General features: G+C 37.4%; 3 protein-coding genes across 3 annotated transcripts in view; all 3 read left to right on the top strand.

Moving 5' to 3' along the window:
* Positions 1-1,111, top strand: part of LOC107610957 (pentatricopeptide repeat-containing protein At1g74600, chloroplastic-like) — a 39,810-nt gene extending 38,699 nt beyond the window's left edge. Inside the window, exon 3 of the mRNA XM_016312932.1 lies at positions 446-1,111. Within this exon, the coding sequence (XP_016168418.1) occupies positions 446-1,111 (666 nt within the window). The remainder of the gene's footprint in view (positions 1-445) is intronic.
* LOC107610956 (pentatricopeptide repeat-containing protein At1g74600, chloroplastic-like) lies at positions 1,131-2,354 on the top strand. Its single transcript, XM_016312931.1, has one exon. It carries the CDS (start codon positions 1,131-1,133, stop codon positions 2,352-2,354), a length of 1,224 nt encoding a protein of 407 aa, XP_016168417.1.
* Positions 2,369-6,313, top strand: LOC107610955 (pentatricopeptide repeat-containing protein At3g13880-like). Its single transcript, XM_016312930.1, has 7 exons — positions 2,369-2,869; positions 3,531-3,581; positions 3,676-3,748; positions 5,390-5,439; positions 5,533-5,713; positions 5,887-6,086; positions 6,200-6,313. Exons 1-7 carry the CDS (start codon positions 2,369-2,371, stop codon positions 6,311-6,313), a joined length of 1,170 nt encoding a protein of 389 aa, XP_016168416.1.

Raw genomic sequence — 21,382 nt, 5'->3', positions numbered from 1 at the left:
CTTATTTTAAAAAAAATATATTTTTTCATAAAAGAAATTGATATAAAGTTCTAAACAAACATTGAGTATCTCAAAAAGCTTTGCAACTTTTGGAAAACCAGAACAATATGCAAGTCTTTCTATTTTGCTTTGTTGCAATTCCTCTTCATCTGCACATTAGCACGAATTTTCAATGCAAATCAAATAATGCATTCAGTACACTCAATTGTCTAGATGAGAGTGGTAATGGTGGTAACATTATCTGCCCCTCGTATGATTCTTATGAATTCTCTACTTACTCAAAGCTATCACAAAACAAGCTCACGACTTGCTTGCCAATTCACCACTTCGCTCGGTTTCATTGAAAGCCCATTTGTTCGTTATGTTAAACAAGAATTCAGGTCAGCACACTACTTGGAACTCAAAATTCATGCATGCCCATTTGATTAAAACTTGTGATTTGCAGTCTGATATCTTCGCTGTGAATTCTTTGCTTGATTTTCACTGCAAATCTGCTGACATGGTTGTTGCCCGCAAGCTGTTTGATTTAATTCCTATTCCAAATGATGTTTCGTGGAACATCATGATATCTGGTTATAGGCAAAATTCAATGTTTGAGAATTCGTGGGAGATGTTTAGTAGGATGCGTTCGGTTGGTGCCAATCCTAATGAGTTTAGCTATTGGAGCGTTCTTTCGGCTTGTGTTGCTCTGCAAGGTCCTTTATTTGGTGAGCAAGTTTTTTCACTTGTTTTGAAAAATGGGTTCCTTTCCAGTGGTTTTGTTCAGACTCAAATGTTACAAACGTTTTCCAAATTCCATGGCTTTAAGGAGGCTCTTAGGTTTTTTAATTATCTTTCATGCACTAATGTGGCATGTTGGAATACTATTATTTCTGGGGCAGTTAAAACTGGAGAAAGCTGCGTTGCTTTGAATTTGTTTCGCCAAATGTTGCGAGCATATCTGATGCCAAATAGTTATACATTTCCAAGCGTCTTAACAGCATGTTGTATCCTTAGAGATATGCAGATGGGTAAAGTTGTTCATGGTTGTGTTGTCAAATGTTGTGCAACTGATATCTTTCTCAAGACTGCTATTGTTGATTTTTATGCCAAATTTAGGTGTATGGATTAAGCTTTTAGAGAATTCTCACATGTCAGTCCATAATGTGGTTTCTTGGACTGCAATAATTTCTGGGTTTGTGCAAGACAATGATATTTTTTCTGCATTAAAGCTTTTCAAAGATATGAGGCAAATAGGGCAGGAGATAAATAGCTATACCCTTACGAGTGTGCTTTCTGCATGTGCAAAACCTGGGATGATTGATCTGGCAGTCCAAATTCATTCCCTGATATTAAAATTAGGGTTCTATTTGTACCTTAATGTTGGGGCTGCTTTGATCAACATGTATGCAAAAATGGGAGAAGTTGAACTATCAGAATTAGCCTTCAATGAGATGGAAAATAAGAAGGATCAAGGCACCTGGGCAGCCATCCTGTCATCTTTTGCACAGAACCAAAAGTCTAGGAGGGTGGTTGAGTTATTCCGGGTAATGTTAAGAGAAGGAGTGAAACCTAATGAGTATTGTATTAGTAGTGTGTTAAGTATTATTAGCTGCTTAACTTTAGTGACACAGATGCATAGTTACACTTTAAGGTCTGGGTTCGTGACTGAAGCTTCGGTCGGCTTTTCCCTTTTCACAATATACTCAAAGTGTGGCAATTTGGAGGAGTCTTATAAGGTTTTTCTGCAAGTTCCGGTAAAAGACAATGTCTCGTGGACCTCCATGATTGCTGGTTTGGCAGAGCATGGATATGCAGAGCAAGCTCTTCAGCTGTTTAGAGATATGATATATCAAAAAATTCTCCCCGATCATATGGTCTTAATACCAACTCTATCTGCTTGTTCCACGCTTCAGTCCTTGCAGATGGGTAAAGAAATTCATGGCTATGCTTTTCGTTTAGGAATAGGAAAAAACTCAGCCTTTTGCGGAGCATTGGTAAATATGTATTCAAAGTGTGGAAGCTTGAATTTGGCAAGGACAGTGTTTGATATGCTACCCGAAAAGGATGCATTTGCATGCTCTTCGATGGTTGCAGGATATGCCCAAAGGGGCCTAATTGAAAAGGCATTTTTGTTATTCCGTGAGATGCTCTTCGCTGATGTATCAGTGGACTCTTCCGTAATTTCATCCATTCTCGGAGCTGCTGCAATTTCGTATCAATCAGAAATCGGAACTCAATTGCATGCCTACGTCCAAAAATTGGGTTTACAAGCAGATGTTTATATTGGAAGTTCGCTAATGACAATGTATTCAAAATGTGGAAGTATTTTAGAATCCAAAAGGCGTTTGATGATGCTGAGAAGCCAGATGTAATAGGTTGGACATCCATGATTGTGAGCTATGCTTATCATGGTAAAGGCGTAGAGGCCTTAGAAGCTTATGAACTAATGAGAAAAGATGGAGTAAAACCTGATGCAGTAACATTTGTTGGGATTTTATCAGCTTGTAGCCATAGTGGGCTGGTTGAGGAAGCCTTCTTCTATCTTAATTCAATGCTCATAGACTACGGCATTACACCTGATCATCGACATTACGCTTGTATTGTCGATGTGCGAGGCCGATCCGGCAGAGTCCGAGAGGCTGAAAGTTTCATAAATGAGATGCCTATTGAAGCTGATGCTTTAATATGGGAAACTCTGCTTGCTGCTTGCAAAGTCCATGGTGATTTCGAGCTTGGAAAGGTAGCAGCCAAAAAGTTTATGGAGTTCATATCAAGTGATGCTGGAGCTTATGTTTGTCTCTCTAATATTTGCGCAGATGTAGGACAGTGGGAAGAAGTGGCCAAGATTAGGAGCTCGTTGAATTGGACTGGGATGAAGAAAGAGCCTGTTTGGAGCCTCATGTGAAGTGTAATAGTGACATAATTTTGTTCCAGTATCTCTAGAAAAGGATAAAGAAGTCATTGACTTTTTGTCCCGTAAATATTTTCGTCCTGATGATTTAAAAATACTTTTAAATCCCTGATCTCTTTAAAAGTTGAACATATGAGTCCCTCCGTTCATGAGTCCGTCAGACCCAACAAAAAAATCTGATGTGGCTCCCGTTGTGCTGACCTAGCCGTTACGGATGCACACGTAAAGAGAACCTTTTCAAAACGGGACAAATAAGTCCACCTTGGTAGCTTTGCAACTCACTTCAAACTTCTTATGTTTGTTGTCACCTATCAACTATGCACACCACTCGCAATATTTTCTTTACTGAAAGAACTAAAATAGCAAATGAGAAAGAAAAAAATGAGCAAATTGATACAAAATTATAAATGAGCTTTTCAACTTAGACAAAATCAACAGAACTCAATTTTTTGATATCATTTTATTTAGATTCAAAAGTAGTTTTCTTTTTTTTTTTATATCAAACCATCTGTGGACAAAATAATTATATAACGTGTCTTCCAAGTATCTCTTAGAGTTTGATTCTTACGAATCAAGTGTTGTTCATACCATACTGATCTTAAAAAATGCTTTATTTTTTCTTTCATCACTTTTGTAGCTTGCATTATTTGTGTGTCATGTTCTTGATGCTTATATCGTGAAGATCTACGTAATATTTTGTTATTAATGTTATTTTATCTTTGCAAGGAAGACTCTGGATTCGTTCCCTATTAGTGTATGGGTTATTTGGTTCTTCTCGACAGCTTGCGATTGGTCTAGTCGCATTGGTTTCTCTCTTACGTTCCAACGTGCTAAATAGCATAGCTGATCCATCCAGTAAATTATACACAGCTGGCAATACTATTGGCTCTTATGGTTAGGATAATGGAGTGCATAATGAGAATCTTGAGGTATTTTTTTTATTCTCATTTTGTGAATATAGGTTTAGTATTTTATCAAGGCTCTGAATGCATGTATGGGCATTCCCTCCACGGATGCATCAGTAACGGCTAAGTCAGCACAACAGAAGTCACATCAGATGTTAGTGTTGGGTCTGACAAACCCATATGCCATATTAATAGAGCGACTCATATGTCCAACTTTTAAAGAGATTAAGAATTTAAAAGTATTTTCAAATCGTAAAAACAAAAATATCCGCAGAACAAAAAATTAGGAACTTATTTATCTTTTTCTTTTTTGTTTATTAGATTCCTTGCACAAAGTATTTACAATTCATTGTATAGAACCAACATCTAATCAATAATTTAAGATTTATTTTAAAGTTTTTTAAATTTTAAAAATTATCTAAAAAAATTTTTTTTGGTTAATGAAATACGAGGCATTTTTCAGCCACATACCTAAAAGGTACTCACACCAGTACTTGTATGATTGTAATTCTCAAAAAAATGATTCCCAATAATCATTTCTGCAATCCTAAACAACAAAAGTAAACTACCATTTACAAATCTATCTAAAAAAATAAAAGAATTTGTACCTATAAAAAATATGCTTCAATCAATAAAATTACTCAAGTCTAGAATTATCTAAATTTATTAAATTAATACTCCTAACCAAAATTCTAAAAATCAAGCTAATAAAATTAAAGATTCAATGATTTAATCAAGGTTTAACTAGAATTGAATCGAATATAATAAAATATGGGCCTACTACACATCCATGTAACAATTTAACCAAGTTGGCTCAAACCCAAAACAATTAACGCGCTTCCAATCTCATTAAAAAAACGTGACTTCCACACGCCCCATACAAACGAAACGACTACTTCATTCGCGCTTCATTATGAAAAAACGTTCATTCTTCTTCAACACACACGAAACCACTTCGTTTTTTCGAATCTCTCTCAACATCACTCAAATTTCAATCACATTCACTGCGAAAATCACTACTAGTAAGGAAACGGAAGAAGATTTCGCAAGCAACAACCAGAAACGAACAAAAACAGCAACAAAGACTACAAAAGGTATGAGAAAACTACTGTTCATTTGAAATCAAGCAATGTCACGTTTCTCCTAGTTGCATTTTAGTTTTACTGGATTGATTTGTTTCGTTTAGTAGATGGAACTATTGTGCATGCATTTTTACAGTATAACTAGGGCTTGGAATGAAATTTGTTGTTATTTTCGTTCAATTCAGTGAATAGTGTAACTAGGGTTTTAAGATATACGTGCTTGTTCTTACTGGTGTGGATAGTTTAACTAGAGTTTTGAAATTGATTGTTACTATCTTCAGTACTTCTTTTGCATGGAGGAATACTATTCTTGTTGATTAAAAGTTGATCATTCTTACTGGTTCTGTGCATGAATGAGTTTCGGTTCAGTGACCTTTGTGATTTTGGTTATGTGCATGAATGAGTTTCGGTTCGGTGGCTTGTGGTATTTTAATTGACTTGATTAAGATATACATGTTTGTGCTTATTGGCGTATTAAGTGAAGTATTGACCAAACTTTTTTCTTACAGCAAAACAGAACAAGACAATGGCAACAATGAAGGAGAAGTCGCACTATAACGTAAGCACATTAAATATATTTATCCGCTTTCATTCGAATAATATCTATTTTCTATTATAAATATATCCTCACATTCAGTTTCATAACTTGTAGAAAACTCATTATTGCATGTGCCAAACAAAGGCAATGGCAACAGTGTACATGGATATGACTCAAGAAAAAAAAGATATAGTGGAAGAAATGGGATTTGGTGCCCTGGCACATGTCCCAGAAATGAATGTCTCTCATGCCCTGTTGAGAGAATTGATTGATCACTTTGATGAAGAGAAAGGATGTCTGAAAACTCTCTAGGGCAGAATATACATAACTCCTCGGAAAGTAGCAGTTGCCCTCGGCATAACTAATGGAGGTAATACACTTTTCACTTACTGCTTATTTTCAGTTCATTGGTTTACAAAAAATTAAACTGAGCCTTTTTTACTGATTTGTGCTACTAAAATATTGAAGGGAATTATTTTGATGATAAGGTTGATTACAACAATCTGAATCCAGAAGACAAGGAAATATTTGACAGTCTCAAAAATATTTCCTTGGCGACTTTGACAAGGAATGTGCTGGATATGAGCGTAGAAGGGGAGGAGAACCGGAAAAAATTCAAGAGGACTTTTGTTGTCTTCATCCAAAAGTGCTTCTTGCTTCCCACAACGGTAAGTGTGGCCTCCCCAATCCATAAGCCACCGATCTTTCATGTCGACAACATTTGGAAATGGGATTGGGCAAAGCATGTGCTCAACTTCTTGATGAAAGGAGTTGAAAAAAGAGAAAGGGGAGGAAACAGTCTGTTGATGGCTGTGTTTTTGTGTTGATATTGATATACTTTCACGAAACCAAGTTCCTTCGCCCGTTCGCACCTGATGCTCCCCCAGCACCTTGAGTGGCTCATTGGACAAAGCAAATGATGCTTGAACGGATTTCTAAAGAAGCAACAGAACCATTGGTAAACACTCTACTAAAATTTCCCTTACAATTTGTTTTCAAATGCTTTTAAAATACTCTACTAACTAAATAAACTTCTGTTTTAGGTTATAACTAATTTATTTGTCATACTGGTAATTGTTCACCATATGAACCTTTTTCGGTTCGGTGAGCTCGCATTTTGCTTTAGCTGATTGTTACTGTATTCAATTGAGTCCTTGTGCATGCAAAAATGTTTCTTTGATCATTAAATAATTATCATGTTTTATGGATTTTTATTCATCACATTAGTATCATTCGGTAAACTGGGTTACTCATGTTGATTAAATAGTTGTTATTGTATTTCTCATTAAATAATTGAGTCCTTGTTTCTGTTTTAGGAACTTCTGTACAAAAAAAAAGAATGAAAAAACAGAAACAAGGAAGTTGGATAAAAAAGAAAAAAGAAAGAAAATAAAAAAGAAAATTGTCGATCTGGATTCTTCTTCGAAAGAAGAAAGATTTTCCGAATCTGAATCTCAATCTGAATCCGACAAACGACCACCGGCAAAGAGAGCAAGACAAAAGAAGGTGCTTGTTGAGAAGGATTCACAATCAACAAGTGAAACTGAAAGCATTTCCATGGATTCAAAAAGCAAAAGTGAATCCAAAAACCAGTAAGTTTAATGTTCATATTGATTTCATTTAACTTGTATCTTAAATTTGTTCTTATACACTTGTTCTTATGTATTGCAGAGAAGACGAAAAAACTAGAACAAAGAAAAGAAAACAACCACCGAAGGTGGTTAAAAAGCAAACCAAAAAAAGGAAGCCTGTGCCAACAGATTCAGAGAGCACAAGCAAATCTGAAGGCCAGTAAGTATTGTTCAGCAAATGAATTCCTTTCGGTTCGGTGGTCTTCTAATTTTCGATTCTTCCTTTTAATTGTTTTCGGTTCGGTGATGTCTGTTAATTTGGTTGAATTGATTGTTATTTTCTTGTTCTTGCTTATATTTTTCTCAGTTATAAATTCGATGTATTTGTCTGTCTTACAGAGAAAAAGAAATTGAGAAAACACCCATAATAAAAAGAAAACAACCTCAAAGGGTGGCTGGTGCGCAGAAATTGTGATTACACTTTGATTATGTAAAATTCATTGCTCTTTCTTTCCCTGGCAATGGCACCAAAAACGCGATGCCAATACCATGGTTCACAACTTCGCACAACTAACCAGCAAGTGCACTGGGTCGTCCAAGTAATACCTTACGTGAGTAAGGGTCGAATCCCACGGAGATTGTTGGTATGAAGCAAGCTATGGTCACCTTGTAAATCTCAGTCAGGCGGATATAAAATAGTAATGGGGTTTTCGAAAATAATTAATAAAATAGGGATAGAAATACTTATGTAAATCATTGGTGAGAATTTCAGATAAGCGAATACGTCTGTCACTACGCCCAGCAATCGCGAGTTTGAAGCTCGTCACAGTCATTCAATCATTGAATCCTACTCGAAATACCACAAACAAGGTTTAGACTTTCCGGATTCTCTTGAATGCCGCCATCATTCTAGCTTACACCACGAAGATTCCGATTAAGAGATCTAAGAGATACTCATTCAATCTAATGTAGAACGGAAGTGGTTGTCAGGCACGCGTTCGTAGGGAATAATGATGATTGTCACGTTCATCACATTCAGATTGAAGTGCAAATGAATATCTTGGAAGCGAAATAAGATGAATTGAATAGAAAACAGTAGTACTTTGCATTAATTTTTGAGGAACAGCAGAGCTCCACACCTTAATCTATGGAGTGCAGAAACTCTACCGTTGAAAATACATAAGTGAAAGGTCCAGGCATGGCCGAATGGCCAGCCCCTCTGATCTAACAACCAGGCGTCCAAAGATGATTCCAAAGATTCTAAGATGTCTAGTACAATAGTAAAAAGTCCTATTTATAATAAACTAGCTACTAGGGTTTACAGAAGTAAGTAATTGATGCATAAATCCACTTCCGGGGCCCACTTGGTGTGTGCTTGGGCTGAGCTTGAGTGTTACACGTGTAGAGGTCATTCCCGGAGTTGAACGCCAGTTTTGCTCAATTTCAGCCAAAAAATACCTGAAATCACAGAAAAATACACAAACTCATAGTAAAGTCCAGAAATATGAATTTAACATAAAAACTAATGAAAACATCCCTAAAAGTAACTAGATCCTACTAAAAACATACTAAAAACAATGTCAAAAAGCGTATAAATTATCCGCTCATCAGTGGCAAAAAAACGAACCCAATCTGACAAGGAGTAAGTTTCTCGAATCAGATTTTCTTTTATTGATACTTTCATTTTAGGTGTATTGATACTTATTTTATGAACTTTCAGAACAGAACAAGCAAAAGACAACACTGTAGAAAGAAGAAGGCAAGCGTTGGAGACGATAAGAGAAAAGAGATAAAAAAAAAAAAAGAAATGATGGAGCTCAGTCAACACACATTGCTCCGGATCAGTTTGCCTCAATAGAGGCACGAAATGAATCCTCTGAGACGTAAGATTCAATTTTTTATACCAAGTTCTTTTCCTTTCTTTGCTTACTTTTGCTAGAACCTTTTGTAATTCCTCTTGATTCAATTAATAATAATTTATTTATCTTGGTTAGACTGCCAACTATAAATCTAGGAAGTGAACCACTCTTGCAGACTCAGGGAAGCTGCGCACCATCTGTAAATGCCCAAGACAATACCAGGTTTGTTGCACTCTTTACTTTCGGTTCGGTGCTTTCCAAAAATGAATTTTATGTGTTTCTAGACCTCTGCTTTTAATCTTAGTTTCTAATTTTAATTTGTATCTTTTTTTTAGGAAAAATACCCCAGAATCCACGGTAAAATATTTTAGAAAAAAGAAAATCCATCCAAGAAAGGTTTTTAAAAGTCCACCAGTGTAAGTTAAAAAATATTTATGTTACTCTATCAGATTTAGGTAATTAAATTTTGTTTAATTAATCTCACAGAAAATTTATTTAAACGTCAATAGCGCTATACCCAATTCTGATCTACAAATCATTCAGGTTCAACAAGAAACTCATTCTGAACCTTTGAAGATGTGAGCTTTTCAATGTCCAGATTCCCGTTTTTTAGAACAAATTCTAATTATTCAATATTAACTTCTTCCTTGTTTACATTCCTTAGAAATCCTCTTGCATTATCTCTTCCAAGTTCTCTTCAGGAAGAGTTGATCAATGATGACTTTATCTGTGTCCCTTCAGAGAGTCAAACACAACAAACCTCTGATAAAGAGTAAGTTTATAAATATTTGTTTAGCACATAAATCTTGTTCAGTTCTGTGGGTGATGAGAGAAGAATCATTTTTGGTCTAGATTTTCTTCCTAAAGAAAGGGATTACTTCGTTGCAAGCATAGCTCCAAACCAACAAACAACTCTCCCATCAAATTAAAATATCGGTTTTGTCACAAGTACAAACCCCAAATGAAAATTTACCGAAGTATTTGGACTCCGGGTCGTCTCCCTAGGAAACAATGGAATGCTCAATTACTGGCTATAAAGGGGTAAGGGGGTTTTTTTAGCTTATAAGAGGGCAAGAAAAGTAAATTCGGCAAGTGATTAAAGAAAACAAGTTAAAGGACTCTTGGCTAAGACTTAGGCAATTGAGATCATCATCCTTGTCAACAAATCGAATATTGATAATCATGAGAGGCCAACCTATTAAGTCTACTTCCCAAAAGCTTTAAGTACGTCAAATAGGTTTTATCACATCAACCCGTAAGTCCCAACCTACCTACTAATTAACTTAGTAGTGGGTTAGCGTCAATGGGTGTCAAATTGATCACCAAGGGTTCTCAAATCACCAAATCCATTATACCCAATGACTCAAATTTACCCAATTTCCTTAGCTTAGACCAAGAGTTGACAAAACTACTCAAAAACTAAGGAGAATATTTCATCAAACACATAGAGTGCAATAGAAATAAACATCATAAATTGCAAGAATAATAAAGTCTACCAACTACTAGTTGCAAGAAATGTAATATCACAACTCAATTCATCAATGAAAGAAACATCAACATCAAATTACATTAAATGTAAACCAAATCCAACATGAGTTCATCATCACAAAAGAGACATAAAAGAGAAATTAACGTTACAACTAAGAGAATCAAGGTGTAGAAATGAGAAATTATAAAGGAAACAAGATGAGATCAAGAAATTAAACATGGATATAAAATAATCTAACCTAATTCTAGAGAGAAGAGGGAGCTTCTCTCTCTAGAAAACTAACTAAATGCTCATGTTGGCTAAACTAATTGCTCTCCCTTTTCTTGGACTTCAATTCTGCATGAAATACACTCAGAAACAAGTTGGATTTGGGCCTGGGCAGCTCAGAAATCGCCCCCAGTATTTTGCCTTTAAGTGGGCCATGTGAGAGTATCAGCGCGTGCGCGCCATGTGTGCGTGCGCGTCGATTGGCAAAATCGTCACCCGTGCGGACGCGGCATGTACGCGTGCGCGTATCTATGTAAGACCACTTTTGCGCGTGCGCGCTTTGTACACGTGCGCGTTGATTGATGCATTCACAATCTTTGTTTCTTCATGCATTCTCCTCTTTGCATGCTTTTCTCCTCATTCTTTCCATCCAATACTTGCCTTATGGACCTGAAATCACTCAACAAACATATCAAGGCATCGAATGGAATTAAAGTGAATCAAAATCACCAATTTAAGGGCCTAAAAATCATGTTTTTACACTTAATCATAATTCAAGGGAGAATTACAAAACCATGCTATTTCATTGAATAAATGTGGGAAAAGGCGGTAAAATCCCCTAAAATAAGCACAAGATAAATCACGAAATCGGGGTTTATCAAATCTCCCCACACTTAAACTAAGCATGTCCTCATGCTAAAATCAAGAAAGAAGCAAATGGTATTAACATTTATTCAATGCAACTAACTAAATGCAATCTATTTACATGATGCAATAGCTTAGTCAAAATAAATCAATCTCCAAGAATACACATACAAGCACAAGGGCTAAGGTATTAGCAATCAAAGCAAACCACAATTGGGTTGAATCATTGAAAAAGTGCACAAACTTGCAAGAAAAAAATGATCATGGGTGGAAACATGTAATTGAGCGATCGAACCCTCGCCGGATGTGTATCCGCTCTATGCACTCAAGTGTATGGGGTTGATTCACTCAATTATCCCCTAATCATGCTTTTCAAGATTTATTTTTCATCTAATAATCAACAATTATTTTATGCATGCATACAAATATCATGAGGACTTCCCATAGGTTGTAATGGAGCTAGGGTCAAGGTAGGGTGCATATGGTCAAGTGAGCTTTAAATTCGAATCTTTGATTAACTTAAACTTCCCACCTAACCTATGACAAGCTAAACAATTCTAAACAATCCTAGCTATCCAATCTTCACTTTTTTACACACTCGTGTATTTTCTTTTTATATTCTCACACATATGCATTGAATTTATGAAACCTTAAATTTTGGGACATTTTGTTCCCTTTTTGTTGAAAAAAAAAATTTTTAGATAAAGCATATATACAAGAGCATCAATGCATATGGTTTGCACATGATTAATACATGAGTATGTACCCAATTCTTGAAAATTTCTCAACAAAAACACAAATACACTTTTATCTCTACCTAATGTACCCAACTTTTCCAAAATCAAATGATAAACACTCTCACTAGCCTAAGCTAATCAAAGATCCAAACAAGGGATATTTATTGTTTTTCACTTAAGCTTGTAATGTGCTACAATTATGAACAAATGGGTTAAGCATAGGCTCAAGATTGGTTAACAATGGGAGATAAAAGGTTGGTTATTTGGGTAAGTGAGCTATTTGAACAATGGCCTCAATCATATAAATGCATGTATATACAAAATAATAGACATAAAGAATCAAACAAATCAAAGATTACACTCATAGGAAGAGAATAATGCACGCAAGAATGAAAGTAAGTGGTCATGTATGATGTAACCACACAATTAGACTCAAATCTCACATGCTTGTGTTCTTTGCTCAAACATGATCCACAAGTGTATAATTTCAAGCAAGTTCTAAAAAAAAATTTCAACCAATTGGGGTGGTGCCCTAAAAATGAATTTCTTAAAAATTTTCATCATATTGACTAGGCTTATTCTAATGCAATGTTGTGATTTAGAAAATTTTAAAAATTTTTCCTTTTTCAATCAAAACACAATTCTTATATAAAAAGGGTTAACTAGATTTTTTTAACAATCCAAAACATTTTCCTAATCACAATCAAAAACTAAGATGCAATATATATATATATATATATAATAAAAGTGTGCAAATACCAAAATAAGGGTATCCACAATAGCAAATATGTACAGTAATTCCAAAATGATCTAAAACATAAAATGCAAAATAAAATAGAGTAGCAGAAAATAGAACGCTCGAGGCACTCCATGAAGCGAAGCAGGTGCTGCACCAACAGATAAGTCGGCTCAGGTGCTGGTGGTGATGGTAAAGATGCTGCGGCTGCTGAAGTAGAGGGGGGTCCTGCTGCTGCTGCTGATGACGAGGGCTGAGCTGCCTCCTTACTGCTCTAGCTCGGGAATGGCGTTTGGGTGGGGGCTTCTCGTGTACCCACCCACCCCATGGAATGGTAACCTCTTTCTCGTCGTCATCTAGGGGTGGTGGTGTCACGTCATCATCCTCCCACGGAACATCAGCCATCTCGATCATGCTGGTGACCAGTGTAGGAAAGGGCAATAGGCCGCGGATATGCGTGCGCCACATACTCTGTCTGATCAGTCGGGGAAAGTTTACCTCCTTCCCCTCCATCACACACCCAAACAGAACCATCATATCCATCGGAATCTCTGAGAAGTGAGTGGTGGGAAAGACATAGTGGGCGAAGATATGCTGCCAGGTCCTAGCCTCCCTCGATAGATAAGTAAAACACATCCCCTTGGGCTTCTTGTTCCCAGAATCCATCACCCAGGGAGCGTCAGGTGTAGCAATCACGCGCTTAAGTGCCTCATAATCAAATGTCATGCAGTGGATGGCTATCTCTGCCTGTTTATAGGCGCAGGTGCCATCAGGGCGATGGTAGCCCTAATAGCAGCCTCAGTGATCATAATCTCTCTACCCCGCAGCTGAACTGAATCAAGAGTGGTTCGGAAGAAGTTGCAATAGAATTCTCTCACCCATGAAGTGTTCACCCTCCCCAAATCTCTATCAACAAAATCCAATCCTAACTCCAGAATACAGGTGTTAATGGCACGCCTCATGTCATTGGGAAGGAGAATTTTCTTCTCAATGTTAAGATTCTTCTAGAAGTCGGAGAAGCGGAGCTCACAGTAGAGGTTTGAGAATTTGATTGGGTCAGTGGGTGGCAGCAGCTGATTTTCCTTATCCTCTTCATTCAGGGGATTCTTAGCATAGTTTGCATAAGGAGAGGGGGTAGAGGTCTTAGAGCACTTTCTCTTTTTGGAAGTAGTGGCTATAGACTTTCCTTTGTCTGACATTCTGAAAAATAGAGATGATACAATATAAGCAGATAGCCAAACAGATATAAAGCACTCAAAGCAAAGCATATTCATGAAGTGAAGAAAGAAAAGAAATTTCTTGGAATGCAAGCAACAGAATTCAGAATTTAAATCAGACTTCAAACCAAGAATTCAAATCACATTTGCACATTACTTGTTTATCAAGCCTAAGAAACACCATATCCAAAGGAATGATCAGAAGAGTTAAGTTGAAAACCAAAAGAAAAGTTAGTTGGTCAAACAAGTTAGAGTTAGAAATCAGTTTGAAAATCAGTGATATGGTGGTTACCGGCTCAATTCAAAAGGGAATGTATAAAGTAGGAATGTAAGCACATTGACAATCATGAAATGTATCAAGTCATTGATGATGAAATATAGTATTGCTAGAGAGCAACTAATGTGAAACAAACCATCAATCAATGTAAAGATCACTAGTGGTGTTGGTGAAATCAAAACCTTGAGAATCAAACAAGTCAAACAACAATTAACACAAATCCAACAATGCATACAGGTCACAAGTTGAGAAAAGAGTGGAAAGCTTTATGGTCTATATGGCTTAATGTAAATTATGTATGAATAAAGTGAAGCACATCAGCCACATAGATTAAAAACTTTCAAACTTGTGTGTTTATGTAAAAGAGGAATGAAATCTTAAAAGAGTTACAAGTGATGGCCAGTCTAAAAATTCATTCAAATTATTCAATGCCTATAAGCAATTCATCATGAATAACAAGCAAAGAATATAATAAGCATGACCAAAAACCTGTAAACATGCCTTTGAGGAGTTTCCAAAATCATTTAGCTAACAAAGTTCTAACGACACAGAAATTGTCGAATAGAAGTTCGTTGCATCAATCAAAACATTGTTATTTCACGAAACATGGTTAGGAAAAATCCGGCAGCATTTCAGCAGCAAATTGGCTATTTCCAAGTTTAAACAGCAAATCAGGTTCCATATGAATTCATTGAAAAGCAAAAGCACAAAAACTAGGTATGAGTTCATATGAATTGAACAAATGAGCCAATATTTCAGCAGCAGATCATCAGAAACAATTTAAACCAACCAGCATGCCACAAAAGTATTCTTTTCCTTACACAATGCACAGAGAAACTGGCTTTCAGCACAGCACTAGAACAGCATCAAGAACAAGGTAAAATAGGAATTCAGCAACAACAGGGTCTTGAAAAAGAATAAAATGAAAAATTGAAGTGGAGCAGTCAATAATTCAATTCGAATTTGAGAAAAATAGAATCACTTCCATCAACAATGAACCATTCAATAAGCAAGTAATCTGAATTCCAACAATTTTAACACAAAGTAGCATTAAAACAGTCAGTAGCATTAGGCAAGGCAAACATGCAGCATAAGCAAAGCAATGAAACAGAGCAAATCCACATGGCAGCAGAAAATCAAATAAGCCTAAATCCACTACTCAGCCCAGGTTCTCTAACCACCTAATCAAACTACCTCTAATTAAACTAATCTAACTAAACTAAAATTAACAATAAACAGTAAGAGAAAGACAGATTAGAGGTTCAGGTTGTGAAACCTGTAAGCAGAGTGACGCGACAGAAATTTGCAGATTAAGAATTATTAAGAAAAATGGTGTTGCAAGTACAGCTCTTAACCAGCAAAAATTAACTTGTCAATTTAGAAAAGAGTTTTCACAAATTTTAGAAATAAAATACTGGGAGTATGAGTCCCAGGTCGTCTCCCAGCGAGTTGCAGGAAGATGTGCTATTTTACTAATCAGAGGTTTTCCGAAATGGTTTTTTAGTTTGATAAACAGGAAATTAAATTAGAGAATTTATGTAATTTAAATAAAATCTCGACCGGGAGAAGATTAATCGAAAGTTCTATTCTTGTTGGAATTTTCTCAAGATCAATCAATAATTAGTAGTTGTTTCCACTTAGTTAACCCTCAACGAATGAGGGAAAGTCAAGTTAAAAGTCAACTTCTATTCACAAGTCCTAATCCTCTCCCTTAGGAAGGATTAGAGTTAGTGACTAACAAGCCAACCAACAACGAACCAATTATAATTGAACTTCTTGAGTATTCCAACTCAAGGTTCTTCTTTTAATCAACTCCCAATCAAGTTGGGAAACTACTCCATTATCATAAATGTAGACTTTACAAAATAAAAAGGGGAAATAAAAAGAGACATGATAAACAATAATCAAAGAGATCAATTAAAATAAAAATAGTCTTGCATTAATGAACTCTAAAAGTAATCCAATGTTAACTCTGGACAGATTAAGGATATGAAAGAGTAAGTAAAAAGTAAGTAAACAAACTAGAATGACCAAGTCCGGAGGTAGACTCTTCTCAATAACCGAAGCCAAAATTTTCAAATCCTCAATTATGAGTATCTAGAAAAAAAACCTAGGGGAAGAGTGAAAATCAGATTTAAAAACTAAAAATTATGCGGAATGAATGTCGTCATTTGTCTCTGCATGTTTCCTGGCTCTAATCTGCGTTTCTGGGCCGAAAAATGGGTTAGAACGCGGCCCAGAATTCACGCCAGCGACTTCTGTAAATTCTACAAATCGCGCACGCCACGCGACCGCGTCGTCCACGCGTTCGCGTCATCCGGCATTTTTTCGTGCCACGCGTGCGCGTTGTCCACGCATTCGCGTCACTTGTGCAGCTTCCAATCCACGCGATCGCGTCAAGAACGCAAGCGCGTCACTGCGATTTTCTCCAATTCGTGCGGTCGTGTGAGCCATGCGCCCGCGTCACTTCTCGCTGGTCATCTCCTCAACTTCTTGTGTTCCTTCCATCTTTGCAAGCTTCCTCTTCATTCTCTAAGCCATTCCTGCCCTATGAAACCTGAAACACTTAACACACGGATCACGGCATCGAATGGTATAAAGGAGGATAAAATAAAAAATATACAATTAAAAGATCTTTAGGAAGCAAGTTTTCAATCATAGAACATTTTTAGGAAGGATTTGTAAATACATGCAAATCATATGAATAAGTGGGTGAAGACTTGATAAAACCACACAATTAAACACAATATAAATCATAAAATAGTGGTTTATCAACCTCCCCACACTTAAACATTAGCATGTCCTCATGCTTAGTTGAAGGAGATAAATATGAATGAATAGGGACATGTAAGACTCATGCAATGCAATGCAACCTATATATATGAATGCAACTATATGATTTTGTCTATCTGATTAAAAATAAATAAGTTCTCTAAGACAGAGCATAGAACAGATTTCACTAATTCAAATCATACAGTAAAAGCAAGTAAATTTGTAAGAAGACAGCTCGTGAAAGCAGGGGACATAGAATCAAGCATTGAACCTTCACTGATGATGTGTGTGTACTCTAATCTCTCTAGTGTATAGGGTAATCACTCTATCCTTCTCTAATCATGCTTTCTAATTTTTGTTCTTTTCCTAACCAATCAACAACATTTAATGTACCAATGCAAACATCATGAGGTCTTTTCAGGGTTGTAATGGGGCTAAGGTAAGGGTGAAGGTATATATAGCTAAGTGAGCTTATAAATTGAATCTTTAATTAACCCAAGCTTTCACCTAATTATATATGTGTATTCTATATAATTTCAAATTTCATACCTAGCTACCCAGAATTTTCTTTTCACATTTCATACTCATGTATTAACTTTTTCTCTTACTTGTATCACATATGCATTGATTTTTTTTATTTTTTATTTTTTTGAACATGAAAATAAATATAGCTTATCAATGCACATGGATTTTTAATTTTTATAGTTTCACATGAGTAGGTACCTAAATTCCCATTATATTATCATGACACATTCCTTTATTAACCTTTGTTCCCACAATCTTCCCAAACTCAATTAACACACAATTTCTATCTTAAGCTAACCAAAGATTCAATAGGAATATTTAATTGTTTTTCTGCTTAAGGCTAGTAATGTGGTAAAATGTAGAACAAATGGGGTTAAAACGGCTCAAAGTGGCTAACAAAGGTAATTAAAAGGGTAGGCTTATTTGGGATAAGTGAGCTAAACAAATAATGGCCTCAATTATATGCAAGCATATAATACATTAACATTGGACATATAGGATAAAACAAATTTCAAATTACAATCATAGAGAAGTAAACACACAAGAAAAAATATTTATGGTTAAATAATGTAACCATGTACTTAGGCTCAAAATCTCACGGGTTGTGTGTTCTTAGCTTTTTAAACTATGTTCCAAATACAACTTCAAACAAATTTAACATAAAAATTTTGATTTAAATTAGTGAAATTTTTCAAAATTAGGGAAAACTTATTATTTTTTCAATCGAGTAGAACATGCATGTAATTAACCTATTATTATGTAATCTATCCTATTTTACAAAAGAAAAACTAACTAAATATCCTATTTTATTGGTGTTAAGGAAGAGAAATTACCTCCGAAAGTCAGGTACTGACCGACCTCCCCACACTTAAGGCTTTGCACCGTCCTCGGTGCCATCTGTCAGGAACAAAGGGGGGCTGGTAGCAGTATCTCCACAGCCGGGACCGTCATGGCTCCCTGTGCTGGTAAAGGAAGTGGAGTCTGGAGTGTCAGGGTCTTTGTCAGGTCTGTGGTTACCTGTGAGTAGCTCCTTGAGGTAATTGAATCGGCGCTGATTGCGGCGCTCTCGTAGCTTCGCTTTCTGGTCTTGCCGGTCCAACCTCTCCAGTATTTGATGCAGCAGCTGACTTGTTGAAGGTGCTTGTGGTGTTGAAGGAGGAATGTCTACAGCTTATTCTGCGGACTGGCTGGTAGTGGCCGTTGGAGGCCTGAGATATTTCCCGTTAGGGACGTACTGATCATCCCGTGGAAGCATGGCTTTGGTGTCCCCAGCTCTGTAGGAGACTCCAGCTGCTGAGACGAGATCTGAAACCAAGGCGGGAAAAGGTAAGTTGTCCGCAATCTGTACGTGTTCCATAGCATTCCAGATATGTCTTGGTAGAGTCAGAGGCTGGTCTGTGAGGATGCACCATAGTAGAACGGCCATGTCTGCAATGAAGGAGGACTCATGAGTGCTCGGAAAGACGTAATGGGACATGATCTGTGCCCATACTCGAGCCTCCAAGGTAAGTGCTGAAGCCGATATTCCCTTAGGGCGGGAACGATGGTATCTAAAAATCCATCTGCTGCCAGGTTGTGCAATAACTCTGAGAACAGCGTCCCAGTCAAATTTGTACATCTAGCGCTTGAGTGCGGCCTCTTGAAATGCGTCTATTCCTTCTGGAGCAAGGGAAAGATCTAGAGCTCATTGAATGGCCTCTTCTGTAATGGGGACTTGCTTCTGACGAACATAGACAGACTGCAAGGTTGGCAGGTGGAAATTAGAGTAGAACTCGACTACCCAGGAAAGATTAACCTGCTGTGGCTGTCTCTGTAGGAATCCCATTGTCGTCGCTCAATTCGCGGCTCAACAAATTCAGCAATACAGGTCGGGAGGATAAGAAGGTATTCGTTGTTGTAACTCCTTTCTGCCAGGATGGGGAACATCTGCTCACAGTAGCGCGGAGTGTCCTTTGCTGGGAAGGCTTTCTCTTTTTCATTGACCTTTATAATCCTCTTAATTCTTTTTGTTGAAGGCTTAACTGCAGTTGAAGATGGCTCTGCCACTAATGCTCTTTTTTGTTCCTGTCCTTACTGTTGATTTGGGAGTAGCTTTCTCCTTGCCTTTTTTGGTGGCCATCCTAAAAAAAAAGAGAAAGTACGTTAAAATGTCAAGGGTTAGAGCAAGGAAGAGAACGGGAAAGGTGGTAATCAATGCACAGCAAAGAAGAATGAAGTTAACACATGGTCATGACTACATGTGAAAAGTCATCAATGGAAATTTGCAAGTGCATGGGATGACAGTTAAATGCAAGGTGTTTATTGGCATGCCGGCAAAGGCATGAGTAGCATAGATAAAGCATTCAATGTCCGAGGGAGATTACCAAGTCTTCCAAACTAACAATCTATTTGTATTAACAATTATATATAATTAATAAAATAGAAAAAGGGTTTTGTGAAAACCAAGCATTCAGAGTAGTACATTAAAAGATATCTGAAAATAGTGCACAATGCCATACGGGCTTTTTCACAAACACTTAGCATGCATGGTAAATAAGGTATAGAAAGTATTAAATTGAACATGCAAGCAACCCTTTAAGAAATAATATTTAATTGTCAAATAATTTCTTAATAATTCACAAGCAAAATGTAGAAGAAAACAAATACTCAATTAAATTTCCAACACCAATTAAAGGAACAAAGAAAAAGAAAATATAGATAATGAAAGTAAAAAAGAAAACATGAATAAAAGAAAAAGAAAAATAATAATGAAAAAGTAAAGAAGGAAGAAGAAATAAACCTTGATAATGGATGTGAAAAAGAAAAAGAGAGATAGTGAGAAAGAAGGAAGAAAGAAGAAGGGGGGAAGAAAGAAGAAGTGAAAAGAAAAAGTAGGATTTGGGGAAGAAAAAAGATAAGATATTTGGCAGATTTAGATGAGTTGTGTGGCGCATGCGACGCAGACGCGTAGGTCACGCGTGGGCGCGAATAGCGCTTAGGTAAAGTGACGCGGAAGCGTCGGTCACGCGGACGCGTGACATGGATTGTAATGGTGGCGCGAGGGCAGCCTCGCGTTCGCACAACTCTCTGTGTGAACCTCATTTTGCCAAATTCTAGGGTGACGCGGTCGCGTGGTTGACGCGATCGCGTGAATGGCCATACGTAGAAAAGCGACGCGGACGCGTGGGGCCGCGGATGCGTGGGGCCGCGGACGCGTGGGGCTGCGAACGTGTGGGGCACGCGGACACGTGGGGCATGCGTTCGCGTGGTAGGGCTTGTTCTTCTAGCATGAGTCCAGCCCAACTCCAGCTCAACTCTCAGCCATACACCCTTTTTACGTCGATTTTTAGGGCACGCGTTCGCGTGTGTGACGCAGACGCGTGGGAGGCCTTTTTCCCACATGGCGCGGACGCGCGGGCGACGCGATCGCGTGGATCAAATTGTGCTAAAGGCACGCCTCTAGCCACGCTCTCGCATGACTCTCTGTAAAGTCTCTTTTTTTCCTCGAGGCACATATGACGCGGACGCGTCGACGACGCTGTCGCTTCACGTGCTCCTCTTTTTTTTATGCAATATGCAAATGCAGATGCAAACTATAGGCACTGGTACTGAGAAGAGTTATTGAAAAAGGAAATTAAGGAGAGGGGGAAGAACGATCATACCATGGTGGGTTGTCTCCCACCCAGCACTTTGCTTTAACGTCCTTAAGTTGGACGCTCCACTAGCTCAGTCTTCTACTGTGGGTGGATCTTCCAAGAGGAAGATCTCTAGCTCCTGGTTTTTCGCCATCTTTTCGCCATGAAATAACTTCAGGCGATGTCCATTTACCTTTATAAGTTCGGAACTTGAAGGATGGCTCAAGTGAAAGACTCCGTATGGCTCCGCCCTCTCTACTCGATAAGGACCGTCCCATCTGGATCTCAGCTTGCCTGGCATGAGCCGCAATCTGG

Source organism: Arachis ipaensis, chromosome B08 (assembly GCF_000816755.2).
Source record: "Arachis ipaensis cultivar K30076 chromosome B08, Araip1.1, whole genome shotgun sequence".
NCBI lineage: Eukaryota > Viridiplantae > Streptophyta > Magnoliopsida > Fabales > Fabaceae > Arachis > Arachis ipaensis.
Note: the sequence above shows the minus strand (reverse complement) of the source record. Positions and strands in the feature narration are given on the sequence as shown.